The 16,805-nt window shown below is 37.7% G+C and overlaps 1 protein-coding gene across 1 annotated transcript in view; it reads right to left on the reverse strand.

Annotated features, from left to right (window-relative positions):
- Positions 1-16,805, reverse strand: part of IWS1 (interacts with SUPT6H, CTD assembly factor 1) — a 71,703-nt gene that overhangs the window by 7,759 nt on the left and 47,139 nt on the right. Inside the window, exons 6-11 of the mRNA XM_037070880.1 lie at positions 9,409-9,466; positions 8,859-9,047; positions 7,111-7,193; positions 5,071-5,200; positions 4,094-4,211; positions 323-434 (exon numbers count right to left, since the gene is read on the reverse strand). Of these exons, the coding sequence (XP_036926775.1) occupies positions 323-434; positions 4,094-4,211; positions 5,071-5,200; positions 7,111-7,193; positions 8,859-9,047; positions 9,409-9,466 (690 nt within the window). The remainder of the gene's footprint in view (positions 1-322; positions 435-4,093; positions 4,212-5,070; positions 5,201-7,110; positions 7,194-8,858; positions 9,048-9,408; positions 9,467-16,805) is intronic.

Raw genomic sequence — 16,805 nt, forward strand, 5'->3', positions numbered from 1 at the left:
CCAATATTTTTTTCTTTTAAGAATTTGGAAATGGGACTGAGAAAGACATAGTTTTTTCTGCACATGGCTGGGCCAAGAAAAGCAACCTTCAGAATTATGGCAGAGGCCATATTACACCTGATCAAACCAGAAAAGTCTGGGAGAGTGCAGACTTATATACTATTCCACATTAATTAAGAGGGTATTATGACTACACAGATACATAAAGCTAAGAGGAAAGACAAAATCCTATCTTAGGTTTCCTAATGATCTTACTTGCAAAAATGCTGAGTTATAGCAACAATAACATTCAATCCACTTACTCATACTTGTTCCCTCATACCTGCTCATTCTTCGTCGTTGAGGCATTTGTTCTAGGTCTCTCTGCTCCCTTTCTTCTCTTGTCATTCCTTTGTAGTTTGAGGTAAGACCAAATATAGGCCGAGACCATTCATCTGTAACAAAGACAAATCAATTATTTAGTCCATAAACTATTATTCCTCCTACCATTTCTTGAAATACCTACACCCTAGTGTTATGTCATATCTAGGCATTTAGAATATTCTTTCATTAAAGCTAGCATTCTTTCAGGACCATACCTGTAACATGTAATCATGAGAGTAATATCTAACTCACTTTCACAGTCATCAACAACCTGTGATGACATTTTATACAGACAACCTAATTTCTAATTTATTCTACTGAAAATAGAAAAATCTTGAAATTCTTCTTTTTATTCTAAGGAAAAACTCCCTTATTACTTGTCAAAATAGTCTAAACCTTTAAAAATTACATTTTAATAGTGCAGATGTAGAGGCTGGGCTTCATTAAATCTAAGAAAGTTGCTAAGATGAACATGAAAAAATATTATAGGCCCACCATTTAGTTATCCACAGATACCAACACTGCATTTTTATTTTAAAACACAATATAGTTTACTGCTGCATTTAATACACTATCAAAACAATAAAGGACCTTTTACAAACAGAACATATGTGTTATCAAACTAATAAGCAAGCAGGAAGTCTCATCAAGGGGGTGGTCTAAATATCTTTGCAAAGTGACCTGCCAACCTCACCCCTGGATTTGGAATCACTGTGATAATGAGTAATGAGTATTATTTTTCCACTGTAAGGGACTTAACCAGTGGGAATATTCTGCTTCTCTCAGTCTACGGCCATAAAAGCATCGAGAACTACTGCATAAAAGCATCAAAACGTTTTTATTTAACAGGCAGTAAATTACAGATTATTAACAAGATCAAAGATATAATACTTCTCTGGTTTATTAAAAAATTTAAATTTCCCTAAAAGCTTTTGCTACTTTATAACATTCAATAGAAAATTAATTATTATTTTCATATATAGAAGTAGTTGCTTTTCAATCTAGCATGGAAGTTTAAAAATTTCTAACGTGGAGCACAGGAAAAGTTAAGGAGAATAATAAAAATACTCGTTTATCATTAAAAAAATATTTTATTTATTTATTTTTAGAGAGGAGAAAGGAGTAAGAGAGGGAGAGAAAGATCAATGTGTGGCTGCCTCTTGCATGCCCCAAAGTAGGGACTTGGCCCACAACCCAGGCATGTGCCCTAGAGTGGAAATCAAACTGGTGACCCTTTGATTTGCAGGCTGGCACTCAATCCACAGAGCCACACCAGCCAGGGCTTGTTTTTCATTCATAAAACTAAAAGATTTCATTAACAACATGGCAGCTGATTGGATGGATTTTAGTTAGACTCCTTTGGTTTCATTAAATAAGAACATAAAAAGGCTTGGAAAACCATTATAAAAGTAATAACAATAGCAGCAGTGACTAACTTTTCCTGAGGACGTACTATGTGCTAGGCACTGTGCTATATATTTTTTTTTCTCTCACTTAATCTTTACAAAAACCCTAGTGAAAATGTAATTCTCCATTTTGCAGAGAAGAAAAACAAGGCTTAGAGCTTAAACCATGAACCTAAAGATATGCAGTAAGGTAGGTGGTGAATCTAGGATTTGAACCCAGGTATGACTAATGCAAGGGCCTGTATTCTAATACCTCTCTCACTATATGCTCTTTTTTTAAAAAATATATTTTATTGATTATACCATTACAGTTGTTCTATTCCCCCCCTTCATTCCCCTCCACCCGCACACTCCCTCCCCAACCATTCTCCCCCCTAGTTTATAACCACATGTCTCAAGTTCTTTAGATTCTATATTTCCCCCACTATTCTCGCCCTACTGTTCCCCACTCGCCCACTATTCCCCCCTATTTTCTACCTACTGTCTATGCTATTTTCTGTGCCTTCTCCCCACTTCTCCCCCTCCCACCCCCGTTTCTAACCCTCCATGTGTTCTTCATTTCTATGGTTCCACTCCTGATCTAGCTGTCCTCTTGGTTTGCTTTTGTTTTAGGTGTGGTTGTTAAGAACTGTGAGTTTGCTGTCCTTTCACTGTTCACATTTTTCATCTTCTTTTTCTTATATAAGTCCCTTTAACATTTCATATAATAAGGGCTTGGTGATGATGAACTCCTTGAACTTGACCTTATCTGAGAAGCACTTTATCTGTCCTTCCATTCTAAATGAAAGCTTTGCTGGATAAAGCAATCTTGGATGTAGGTCTTTGGATTTCATGACTTGGAATACTTCTTTCCAGCCCCTTCTTGCCTGTAAGGTCTCTTTTGAGAAATCCGCTGACAGTCTGATGGGTACTCCTTTGTAGGTGACTGTCCCCTTATCCCTTGCTGCTTCTAGGATTCTCTCCTTCATTTTAGTCTTGGCTAATGTAATTATGATGTGCCTTGGTGTGTTCCTTCTTGGGTCCAACTTCTTTGGCACTCTCTGAGCTTCCTGGATTTCCTGGAAGTCTATTTCCTTTGCCAGACTGGGGAAGTTCTCCTTTATTATTTGTTCAAATAAGTGTTCCACTCGTGGCTGTTTCTTTCTCCCTTCTGGTACCCCTATAATCCAGATGTTGGAATGTTTAAAGATGTCCTGGAGGTTCCTAAGCCTCTCCTCATTTTTTTGAATTCTCATTTCTTCATTCCTTTCTGGTCGGATGTTTTGTTCTTCCTTCTGGTCCAGTCCATTGATTTGAGTCCCAGTTTCCTTTCCATCACTATTGGTTTCCTGTGCATCCCCCTTCATTTCAATTAGTTTAGCCTTCATATGTTCCTCTAATTTGTGACTGTGTTCCTCTAATTTATGACTATAATCTACCAGTTCTGTGAGCATCCTGATAAATAGTGTCTTGAATTGTGCTTCTGAGAGGCTGGCAATTTCTCGGTCGCTTAGAGTTATTGGCTCTGGGACTTTGAGTTCTTCTTGTGCCATCTCTTGGGCTGTTTGTGCCTGTTAAGTAGCAGGATCGGAGCCCTAGGTTTTCACCAGAGCAGGGCAACTAAGTCGCTGGGTTGTGACGTTGTATGTGGGGGAGGAGTCAAAGAGGGACAATGGCCTTCCGTCTGCCGCCTGCTGCCACGGCCCCGGCACCTCAGCCACCACCGTCACCAGGCCCACGCGTTTCGTTCCACTGCACGCAAGTGTGCCCCCGCCGTCAGCCTTCCACCATTGGGTTCACCCCCTGGGGCCTGTGTGGTCCATCTCACTGTGCGCGAATGTGCGACCATGGTCAGTCTGCCCCACACCCCGACTGGTTCCGGGCTGCCTGCGCGCCTAGGTCAGGGGAATCTGTCCTGCCCGACAGCAGCTCCGCTGCTGGCTCCGCCTCTCTTACCGTCCCCGTTGAACGGTTGGTAGTTGTCGGACTTCCGTATAATTCCGTTTTCTGGTCTTTGGGTGTGTCCTAGTTCTCCAAACCTTGTTGTGTCCAAACCTGGTTGTGGGAGAAGGCAGTGTTTCCACCTATGCCTCCATCTTGGCGGAAAGTCTGCTCTTGATCCATGATTAGAAAATACATCACTTTAGTTGCTGTATTTAATTATGGATTGCACACTTAAATATACTTACAAGCATTTTAAGTCTAAGGGAAAAGAGCTGGTACCATAAGAAGTTACCAAAATTTTATTTCTACTCCACTTCATTGATTCATTTAAAATGAATGGTGGTAAAAATATAGTTACCTTTTATATATACAGAAATACAACAAAAGCAAAATGTACATACTGATTAGTTTCCCTGCCATGTCCTTATTGGACCGTGACTCCTTGGGATGTTTATAGAGATACATTACTGCTCGTCCAATCCCACTGTGCTTCAGGGTCTCCTGGCTCACACTAGGTAGCTGAGAACATAAACACATGCACACACATTAATTACTCAGAAACTGGGAGTCCTGCCAATCTATTTTAGAGAATCTTCTGAGACTTGGTTAATTCATAATAAAGTAACCAAAAAACTGTGAAAATGGTTTCAGGATGGACAGACACTGATCACAAGGATATTTTGTGTTTGTATCAACAGCTGAGAGTTCGGTATTACTGCTGAGTCCAAGTAAAATTTAATAAAGTGAGAAAGCATGAGCTAAGTATACTCAGAGGTTAGTGGTTTAATACAAGAGTCAGCATAGGCCCAGAATGAAAAAGACCTACGCCTGAACTCAAGCACAGCCCTTTGCTAGTAATGTGATCTTAGACAAGTCATTTAACTTCTGAGTCTTAATTTCCTCATTGGTAAAATGGAGACATTACACCTACCTTGCAGGTTTGCTGTGAGGAATAAGAATACCTAGCACATAGGAGGTTCCTCGAGAATTCCTTTAAAAGTTAAGTAGCTTGCTGAAGGTGTCACAGCCATGGAAAGTCAGCCCAGCTCGATTCCAATGCAAGTTTATCTGATTCTGAAGTTGATCTTTTTACTTCAAGTTTCTCCCCCAAACATGCCCATTACTGTACTACTCTACATATAAACCATAGTTACTCCAGGATCTTTTTCCTTCAATGCTATAGTTACATGAAGTTTATCAGGGCTTACTTTTATGATGATTTTACTTTAGTATGTTCCTAAAAAAAATACCAAATAAAACCCTTCTTCTGACAAGTAATGGCAGAGAAAAATGTATAAATACATGGTAAAAAAGAGAGGTTGTAATAATATGAAACACATTAGATAATTAATGAAGAGCAAACAGATTTGCCTCTAACCTCTTGCAGAATCTTCAATAGCTCCTCTCGAATCTTTAGTGCTGGCAAACTCCTATCTGGGAGAGGTGAAAGCCATTCTTTGATGGCAGACATCACACCACTGTCAATAAATGTTTCTTTAAGGTCCTGCCTGCAATAATAATTTTTAAAAAACGTGAAGTCAGTGTATGAAAAAGTGAATTCAGTGTATGTAGATTCTATTCTAATGTAGCTTCCTCTGGATTTTCTCACATATTAGGTGATGTTTCCAAAAAGTATTCCAACATACAAAGTTACTCATGCATTCATTATTTACCGAGCATCTTACTAAGTTTGCAAAAGCAGTATTAAATTTAGTTCCTGTTTTCAAAAATAGGCAAAGATGATTTGTTAAAAACAAAACAAACCCAAATTACACAAGATAGGTAAATGTTGATATAAACGGTACAAACAGTAAGACTAATGACCTCCAATTATTACAACTATCTATAAAACTAATGTTTAATCTATCAGAATAATGATTCTGAAACTGTTTCAGGTGGAAGAAAACTCAGAATTTGCAAGACACCAGGGAGAATTCCATCCACCTCGCTGAAAAAAATACCAACAAAATACTATTTAAATTCCATTTTATGTACTAGGATCAACTATTAATAGAAAATATGACAATACTACACACGCACGCATGCGCGCGCGCGCACACACACACGCACACACACACACGAGGTCTGTACAGAAAGTATCCAGCCATGTAATATTAAAAATAGAGACATTTATTGAAGACACAAGATACAAGAAACACTGTACATAGGACAAGGACACCTCAGTCCCCTTCAAAGTAGGCACCTTGGGACCTCACAGTTTTCCCAATCAGCTACCCCATTGTATTTTCCTGAATTTTATCAATGATCTGAATGAAATCTCTTTCCTTTAAAAGGTGACTTTAGTTTTGGGAAAAGGCAGAAGTCACAGGGTGCCAAATCTGGGCTGTAGGAGGGGACTGAGTCACCTGAGTGATTTGATGTTTTGCCAAAAAACTCTGCACCAGATGTGGTGCATGAGTAGGTGTGTTGTGATGAAGCTACCAATTACCAGTTGCCCATAGCCACAGCCTCTGAATCATCTGAACAGTTTCCATGGAGGAATGTTTAAGCTTAATGCAAAATTTGATGAGATTCCTTGCTCTACTCGCTCAGTCATTTTGAATGTGACGGCCACCCAGTACACATGCTCACTCAATGGGGTCTACTGCCCCCTCTTGATTAGTACAGTGAAGTAGTCACTGTTCAGCACGAGCACTCTAGTCCACTCTCCTTGGCTGCCAGATTACACTCATGTCACGTAAATTTTCCTTGACATATTAACAGTGGTTGAACTTTTCAGACAAACCTTGTGTGGAAATGTGTATATGCCTAACATGAAATCTGTCACAATCATTTTGTCTGTTGGGATAGACAGAGGTAGCAATTTTCTAGTAGAAAGTCATAGGCCATGCTGTTCATGTATTTGTGTACTACTGCATTTCTCTATAGCTATCAAAAGTAGGCTGTGGCTAAGTGAAGGAGTAATCAAAATTGTTCAGGCATGTAAGCAAAACAATGAAAAATTTTGGTAACAATGATCTATCAAGAAAGGGTCCTTATTCTAGAAGGACCAATGACAAAGTTCATGATATAATAGGCCACATAAGCCTTGTACAGTATGTGCTCCAGTCTCTCAGGATTTGCTCTGTTCTCTCTCACACTTGGAGAACAGATATAATCTTACCAGACTGAAAACAGTCAATAAAGTACAAAAATGAGTGGTTTCCAAGTTTTTTTTTTCTTCATTAATATCAGTTTGCTATGTGTTCTGTTTGCATCAGACATCAGTGTGTAAAAGAAATTGTGAGGAGGAAAAGAAAGAAATTGTGAGAAAGTAACATAATTTAGGAGGTGCTATTCATTATTACTTTTCCACAAATTGATAGAAGGCAATTATTCTTTAACATCTCTAGAACACCAATATATAATGACTATCATTATTAAAAGGAAGACATTTTTTTCAATAAACAACACTTACTTCTTAAGGTGCATGACCACGGTAGGTAATAGTGTTAATTTTTTCAGTGCTGGCTTTTTTTGATTGTTTAACTGCCTGTCTTCCTACCCAGGAAGAAAGATATTTTTAAAAAGAGAAAGTAAAAAGCCAATGTTAATAATGAATTACAACCACTATTAATTCTAAACTGTAAAATAAAGCAGCAACCTCTCTGAAAAACTATTTTTCCTATAATAAAGGAAAATTAAGTAATAAATGGACTTCTTGTAGAACCCCAAATTCTGTACTGTGTCAATCAAACCCATAAAACTATTATAATAGCCTTAGCATCCACAAATTGAGAGAAACAACTTTAATTTAAAATAATAGCATAATTTTAAGTTTTCAGAGTTCAAGGTTCAAAATTATACCTGGGAAAATTTGACTTATCATTGGAAATAACTTTCCAGCTGGGAGGTTTGTGTGATAATGGAATGTTATTAAAGAAGAGTTTCTACAAACACAGAAAACAAAATAATATACTCCTGTCATTTACTGTACATTTCAACAATTAAACCCACATAGTCACTCTTACAGTAGCTATTTCTATAGCTATTCCCCCTCAACTTGAATTATTTAAAAACAAATACTAGACACATATATATCACTGAACAATAAATACTGGAGCATAAATACTCCAGCAAGTGTCTCCAAAAAGAACAGAACTTGTTTTTAAAAATACTCGGTCAATTAAAAATAAAGAATCAAAGCAGAATTTTATTTTACTTTTTCCTTTCTTTAAAAAAAATTTTATTTTATTGTTGTTCAATTACAGTTGTCTGCATTTACCCCCTTTCACTCCCCCCTACCCCAGCCAAACCCACCTCCCTCCCTTGCTTCTACCCCCCATCCTTGGTTTTGTCCATGTGTCCTTTATAGTTTTTCCTAAAAACCCTTCCTCCATTATCTCCTCCCACCTTTCCTCTGGTTACTGTCAGATTGTTCTTAATTTCAAGATCTGGTTATATTTTGTTTGCTTGTTTGCTTTGTTGATTAGGTTCCATTTAAAAGTTAGATCATATGATATTTGTCCCTCACCACCTGGCTTATTTTACTTAGCATAATGCGCTCCAGTTCCATCCATGCTGTCGCAAAGGGTAGGAGCTCCTTCTTTCTCTCTGCTGCGTAGTATTCCATTGTACCATAGTCTTTTTATCCACCCAGGTTGCTTCCAGAACTTCGCTATTATAAATTGTGCTGCTATGAACATTGGGGTGCATTGGTTCTTTTGGATTGGTGTTTCAGGGTTCTTAGGATATAATCCCAGCACTGAAATTGCTAGGTGAAAAGGCCATTCCATTTTTAGTTTTCCAAAGTAGAATTTTAAAATGCAATAAGTTAAATGAAATCTCTTAATCAGAGATAAAAGAATGGCATGAATTCATAATATAATAAACATGAGTTTATGACTTTTTATATACGAGAAACATTAAACTTTGTGGCCAAACTCAAGAGCAAAATCATTCCCCCATAAAACTAGCAAAGCCATTATGCCAAACGGGCTCATTTTACTGCTTACTTATTCCTTTCACTAAGTTTTTTCTAAACATGTTAATAAAAAAATTAAAATTATCTCCATGCTTAAAATTTATAACAGTAAATGCTTTGATTAAAATAAAAGTATCTTAAATGTAATTTAAGCATGAGTAAAGCTAAAAAACAAACTCCCAAAAAGCCATACAACCAATCAAAAGTGGGAGAAAGGTGAAGATAGAAGTGAGCCAACTCACCTCAGCAGCTTCATTCATTTTGACAATCATGGCGCTCACCACATCATCAGCATCACTAATAAATGTGCCACCATCACGGTTACGTCTGCGCTTGCCACTCATGCTCTTTTTCCGCTGCAACATCATCTCAAAATCTGACAGGAAGTCCATACTAAGCAGTAACACACAATCAAGTGATACAAAAATTACCTTTTAAATATACATTTCCTTAGATTACAGTCAAAAAACACCAACTTTCTTAATTGTAACTCAATGGAATGCTACCTTGTTTTAAAGTACAAGTACGTATAGCTTGCTTTATAAGAGCATGTAATCCTAGACTTTATGTTCAACCTTTGTACTACACCAAATGGGATCCACTAATAGCCTTAAACTTTCCCAATTGTTATACACTAATAGCACAAAATACTGCTTGATTGTATTTCACATACTTCTGTTGAGATGGTTGTAATCTATTCAAAATAATCTGGTATCTTGAAAGGTACCAAACATAGGATAATACATTAGCTACTGTTTACAGTTGCAATATGTATACTATATTAACACTTGCATGTATCCACTTGAGACAGGACATTTCAAATTTGAAGTCCTCGTTCAGGGCATACTGCCTGCAAATTTGGGGGGAAACAGAGTAGTATTAAATTATTTGGGTATATTTGTCTTCTACAACATAAGTAGAAAAAAAATAAACAGCTGTTTTTCAGTGATACAACTCAAAACAATGAGACCAAGATCAAGCTGGATGTTGACAGACTTGCTAAGAGCCTCAAACCTTTATAGCTTTCACCTGAATCGTCACATTTAATGAGAAAGTTAACTCACTCTATGCCACTATCATATAAATTAGATTTGACTTATGTGGTAATCTAATTTCCAAAAGTATTATCAAAATCCTTCAGCATGTCACCAAGAATTAAAAAGGAAACTTTTTAAAAGAATTGTCTTTACAATTGTAAACAGTAGCTAATATATCATCCTATTTTGGCACCATTCAAGACACCAGATTTTTCTAAACAGATTACAACCATCTCAACAAAAGTATATTAAATACAATCAAGCAATATTTTGTGATTAAGACTTTAGCTTTATTCCCATCAGAACCCACAAATAACCTTTTCTTATACAGCACATTTTTCAGCAGAGCTTATTTGGTGAGATATAATTAAGAACCTGGCAACATATACCTCCACAAATCACGACAGATGAACACAAGGTAAATAAAAAAAATAAGAAGAAATTTTTCAATAGCACTGTATATAGAGAAATAGAAGGGAGGAAAATGAAAAAGATTCTTTCCTATACTTATTCAAAAGCCAAAATAAAAAAAATTTGATACTCTCTACCTTCATTTATATATTCTCTTGAAAGACTTCTGGTCAAGATGGAGGAGTAGACAGACACACTGTGTCTCCTCGCACAATCAAAAGACAGACAATGACAAAATTTTTTTTAAAGATTTTATTTTTCTTTAGAGGGAAGGGAAGGGGAGAAGGAGAGAAATATCAATTTATGGGTGCCTCTAATGTGTCCCCTGCTGGGAACTGGCCTGCAACCCAGGCATGTGCCCTGACTGGGAATCGAACCATGATCCTTTGCTTCAGAGGCCTGTGCTCAATCCACTGAGCTACACCAGCCAGGGCAGACAATGATAAATTTAAAAACAAAAACCAACCAGAACTGACAAAAGTTGAACTGTATGTAAGTGCAATGACCAACGAGTTAAAGAAGAAATATTGATCCAGACTGGTAAGAGGGGTGGAGACAGGCAGCTGAGCACGAGAGGACTCTGGCAAGGGGGCAACTGGCAGACCCAGCAAGGTGGCAGATTGTGGACTGGGTGGTCCCACATTGGCATGCAGATAAATTCGGGGGAACAACTGGGGAGTGAGACAGACAGCACAACCCGTAGTTCAGTACAGGGAAATAAAGCCTCAAACCTCTGATTGAAAACAACTGTGGGGGTTGAGGTGGCAGTGGGAGAAACTCCCAGTCTCACAGGAGAGTCCACTGGAGAGACCCACAGGGTCCTAGAATGTACACAAACCCACCCACCTCAGAATCAGCACCAGAAGGGCCCAATTTCCTTGTGTGCAGTGGAGAAAGTGACTGAAAACCAGCAGAGAGCAGAGCAAACAGCCTTGTTCCCTCTCAGACCTCTCCCCCACATAGTGTCACAACAAAGCTACATGGGTTGCCCCACCCTGGTGAATACATAAGGCTCTGCCCCTTACTACATAACAGATGCACTGAGGCAAAAAAAATTGAAAAATGGCCCAAATGAAAGAACAGATCAAAGCTTCAGAAAAAATTCAACTAAGTGACAAAGAGATATCCAACCTATCAGATGCACAGTTCAAATCACTGGTAATCAGGATGCTCACAGAATTGGTTAAATATGGTCACAAATTTACCATATTTTTAGGACTATAAGACACACCTAGGTTTTACAGGAGGAAATAAGAAAAAATTGTTGAGGCAAAAAGTGTGGTAAAACATTTAATAACCTGTTACCTCACTCCACTGCCAACTGCACCCACAGTGAGCCAGGTAAGCTAAATTTGAAGTGTGAGATGCATGCCCCATTTCCCTTCCAAATTTAGGGGAGGGAAGTTTGTCTTATACTCCAAAAAATACAGCACATGAAAATATGAAGGCTATGCTAAGTGAAATAAAGGAAAATGTACAGGGAACACGCAGTGACAGGAGGGAAACCAGGGCTTAAATCAACCATTTGGAGAAGGAAGAAATAAACATTCAAACAGAACAGAATGAAGAAACAAAAATTCAAAAAAATGAGGAGAGGCTTAGGAACCTCCAGGACATCTTTAAAAGTTCCAACATCTGAATTATAGGGGTGCCAGAAGGAGAAGAGGAAGACCAAGAAAGTGAAAACTTACTTAACAAATAATGAAGAACTTCCCCAATCTGGCACAGGAAACAGACTTCCAGGAAGTCCACAAGCTCAGAGTCCCAAACAAGTTTGACCCAAGAAGGAACATAAGAAGGCACATCATAATTACATTACCCAAGATTAAAATGAAGCAGAGAATCATAGAAGCAGCAAGAGATAAGAAGACAGTTACCTACAAAGGAGTGCCTATAACACTATCAGCCGATTTCTCAAAAGAAACCTGGCAGGCAAGAAGCAGCTGGAAAGAAGTATTCCAAGTCATGAAAGGCAAGGAACTACACCCAAGATGAGTCTATCCAGAAAAGCTATCATTTAGAATGGAAGGGCAGACAAAGTGCTTCCCAGATAAGGTCAAGTTAAAGGAGTTCATCATCACCAAGCCCTTATTATATGAAATGTTATTTATTTATTTATTTATTATAATTTTTTAATTTAATTCTTGTTCAAGTACAGCTTTCTTATATTCCCAACCCTGCCCGCCCCCTGCCCCATGCTCCCTGCCTCCCTCCCATTTCCGCCCCCCACCCTTAGTTATTGTCCATGTGTCCTTTATACTTGTTCATCTGAGTCCATCCCCTTTTCTCCTATGATTCTCTCCCCTCTGGACCCCATCAGCCTGTTCTGTATTTGAGTGTCATTGGTCATACTCTGCTTGCTTGTTTGTTTTGTTTAGATTCCTGTTAATGGTGATATCATATGGTGTTTGTCTTTCACCACCTGCCTTATTTCGCTCAGCATAATGCTTTCCAGTTCCATCCATGATGTTGCAAAGGGTAGAAGCTCCTTCTTCCTTTCTGCAGAATAGAATTCCATTCTATTCTATGGTAAATGTACCATAGTTTTTTGATCCAGTCATTTACCGATGGGCATCTAGGTTGCTTCCAACTCTCGGCTATCGTAAATTGTACTGCTATGAACATCGGGGTGCATAGGTTATTTTAGATTGGTGTTTCAGGGTTCTTAGGATATACTCCTAGCAGTGGAATTGCTGGGTCAAAAGGCACCTTCATTTTTAGTTTTCCTAGAAAATTTCATACTGTTTTCCATAGTGGTTGTACCAGTCTGCAATCCCACCAACAGTGAACTAGGGTCTCCTTTTCCCCACAACCTCTCCAGCACTTGTTTGTTTCTTTGTTTATGATAGCCATTCTGACTGGTGTGAAGTGGTATCTCATCGTGGTTTTAATTTGCATCTCTCTGATAGCTAGTGATATCGAGCATCTTTTCATGTGTCTCTGGATCCTCTGTATGTCCTCCTTGGAGAAATGTCTGTTCAAGTCCTTTGCCCATTTTTTAATTGGGTTGTTTGTCTTTGAGTGGAGTCGAGTGAGTTCTTTGTATATTTTGGAGATTAAACCTTTGTCTGAGGTATCATTGGCAAGTATGTTTTCCCAAGCTGTTGCTTCTCTTTGTATCTTGATACTGTTTTCCTTAGCCATGCAGAAGCTTTTAATTTTGATGAGATCCCATTTGTTTATTCTTTCCTTTATGTTCCTTGCTCTAGGGGACATATCAGTAAAAATATTACTGTGTGGAATGTCTGAGATTTTCCTGCCAGTGTTCTCCTCTAGGACTATGATGGTTTCATGGCTTATATTTAAGTGTTTTATCCACCTTGAATTAATTTTGGTGTGTGGTATAAGTTGGTGCTCGAGTTTCATTTTTTTGCATGTGGCTGTCCAGTTCTGCCAACACCATTTGTTGAAGAGGCTATCTTTACTCCATTTTATATTATTGCCCCCTTTGTCGAATATTAATTGACTGTAGAGAGTTGGTTTTATTTCTGGGCTCTCTGTTCTATTCCATTGTTCTATGTGCCTGTTTTGAAGTCAGTACCAGGCTATTCTGATTACAGTGGCCTTGTAATACAGTTTGATATCAGGTATTGTGATTCCCTCATACTTTTTTCTTCTTTCTCAAAATTGCAGCTGCTATATGGGGTCTTTTATGGTTCCATATAAATTTTTGAAGTGTTTGTTCTATGTCTGTGAAGTATGTCATTGGTACTTTAATAGGTATTGCATTGAATCTGTAAATTGCTTTGGGTAGTATGGACATTTTGATGATGTTAATTCTTTCAGTCCATGAACATGGTATATGTTTTCATTTGTTTGTGTCTTCTTTGATTTCTTTCTTCAGTGTCGTGTAGTTTTCTGCATATAGGTCTTTTACCTCCTTGGTTAGGTTTATTCCCAGATATTTTATTTTTGTTTTTGCTATATTGAATGGGATTTTTGTTTTGATTTCTGCTTCTGCTGATTCATTGTTAGTATACAAAAATGCCTTCGATTTATGGATATTTACTTTGTATCCTGCTGTTTTGCCAAATTCATTTATTAGTTTGAGCAGTTTTTTGGTAGAGTCTATAGGATTTTTCATGTACACTACCATGTCATCTGCAAACAAGGCCAGTTTTGTTTCCTCCTTTCCGGTTTGGATGCCTTTTATTTCCTTTTCTTGTATAATCCTTGTGGCTAGAATTTCTAATACTATATTGAGTAGAAATGGTGAAAGTGGGCAACCTTGTCTTGTTCCTGATCTTAGTGGAAAAGCTTTTAGTTTTTGCCCATTCAGTATGATGTTGGCTGTAGGTCTTTCATATATGGCCTTTATTATATTGAGGAATTCTCCCTCTATTCCCACTTTGCTGAGTGCCTTTATCATAAATGGGTGTTGTGCCTTATCAGAAGCTTTTTCCAAATCTATTGATATGATCATGTGGTTTTTGTGATTGGCTTTGTTTAAGTGGTATATTACATTTACTGATTTACAAATGTTGAACCATCCTTGCATCCCTGGGATGAATCCCACTTGGTCATGGTGTATGATCTTTTTGATGTATTGTTGGATGGGATTTGCCAATATTTTATTGAGGATTTTAGTGTCTATGTTCATCAGCGATACTGTCCTGAAGATTTCTTTCTTCGTCGTGTCTCTATCTGGCTTTGTAATTAGGATGATGTTGGCTTCATAAAAAGAGTTGGGGAGTTTTCCTCCTTTTGGATTTTTTGGAATAGTCTGTGAAGAATAGGGGTTAGCTCTTCCTTAAATGCTTTGTAGAATTCTCCTGTGAAACCATCTGGTCCAGGGCTTTTGTGTGATGGGAGTTTTTTGATTACTGCTTCAATTTCATCTGCTGTTATTGGCCTGTTCGGGTTTTCTGTTTCTTTTTTGTTGAGTTTTGGAAGATTATATTTTTCCAGATATAATCTTTGTATAATCTGGTATGGTCCATTTCACCTAGGTTTTCAAATTTCTTGGCATACAGTTCTGCATAGTAATTTCTTACAATCCCTTCTATTTCTGTGGTATCAGTTGTAATCTCCTCTTTCATTTCTGATTGTGTTTATTTGTGTCCTCTCTCTTCTTTTTTTGATGAGCCTACTTAAAGGTTTTTCTATTTTGTTTATCTTTTCAAAAAACCAACTCCTGGACTCATTGATCCTTAGAATTGTGCTTTTAGTCCCTATGTCATTTAATTCTGCTCTGATCTTGGTTATTTCCTTCCTTCTACTTGCTCTGGGCTATCTTTGTTGTTGTTCCTCGAGTTCTTGCAGGCATTGTGTTAGGTTGTTTGTTTGAAATGTTTCTGTCTTCTCTAGGTAAGCCTGTATTGCTATGAACTTCCCTCTCAGGACTGCCTTCACAGTGTCCCATTAGTTTTGGGTTGTTGTGAGTTCATTTTCATTTGTTTCCAGAAACTTTTTGATTTCTTCCCTAATTTCATTCTTGACCCATTTATTGTTTAATAGCATACCATTCAGTCTCCATGATTTTGGTGTTTTGTTTTTTTTCCTGTGGGTTTGGTGTCCAATTTCAGTCCCTTGTGATCAGAGAAAATGGTTGGTATGATTTCAGTTTTCCTGAATTTGTTGAGATTCGTTTTGTGTCCTATCATGTGGTCTATCTTTGAAAATGTTCCATGTGCATTTGAAAAGAATGTGTATTTAGTTTCTTTTGGATGAAGGGTTCTATATATATCAGTTAAGTCCATTTCATCTAGGAGGTTGTTCAATTCCACAGTATCTTTGTTGATATTTTGTTTGGAAGATCTGTCCATTTTTGACAGTGGGGTGTTAAAATCCCCACCTCTAATTCTGTTGCTGTCAGTGTCTTTCTTCAAGTCCTCCAAGATTTTATTTTATATATTTGAGTGCTCCTATGTTGGGTACATACATATTTACAATGTTTATGTCTTCTTGGGGGATTTTTCCCTTGAGTATTTTGAAGTGACCTTCTGGGTCTCTCTTTATGGCCCTTTTTTTGAAGACTGTTTGTTTTGTCTGATATGAATATTGCTACCCCATTTTTTTTCATGGCCATTTGCTTGGAAAATTTATTTGCAGCCCCTCACTTTTTGTCTGGGTAGGTCTTTTGTCCTGAGGTGGGTCTCCTGTAGGAAGCATATGTGTGGGTCATGCTTTCTTATCTATTCAGCTATTATATGTCTTTCGATTGCAGCATTTAATCCATTTATGTTTAAGGTTATTATTGATAGGTACTTATTCATTGTCATTTTTATACCTGTGCTTCTCATTGTCTCTCTCTTTTCCTTCCTTTCCTTAAAGCAGCCCATTTAGTATTTCTTGCAGAGCTGGTTTGGTGGAGGTGTTTTATTTTAGACTTCTTTTTTCTTGGAAGCTCTTTATTTAGCCTTCTACCTTGATAGCCTTGCTGGATAAAGTAAACTTGGTTTAAGGCCTTTGGTTCTCATTACTTGGAATATTTCTTGCCATTCTCTTCTTCCTTGGCATGTTTCCATTTAGAAGTCAGCAGCTAACCTTTTTGGGGCTCCCTTGTATGTCACTTCCTTTTTCTCCCCTGCTGCCTTTAATATTCTCTCTTTGTCTTGAAATTTTGCCATTTTAATGATTTTGTGTCTTAAAGTGGGCCTCCTTGGGTTCCTCTGTGTTGGGACTCTCTATGTTTCCTGGATTTGTGTGACTCTTTTTGTGATCAAATTAAGGAAATTTTCCATCATTACTTTTTCAAATAGATTTTCTATCCCTTGCTCTTCTTCTTCTCCTTCTGGTTTC

Source organism: Sturnira hondurensis, unplaced genomic scaffold (genome assembly GCF_014824575.4).
Source record: "Sturnira hondurensis isolate 20B ecotype Veracruz unplaced genomic scaffold, ASM1482457v3 Scaffold0001304, whole genome shotgun sequence".
Lineage (NCBI taxonomy): Eukaryota > Metazoa > Chordata > Mammalia > Chiroptera > Phyllostomidae > Sturnira > Sturnira hondurensis.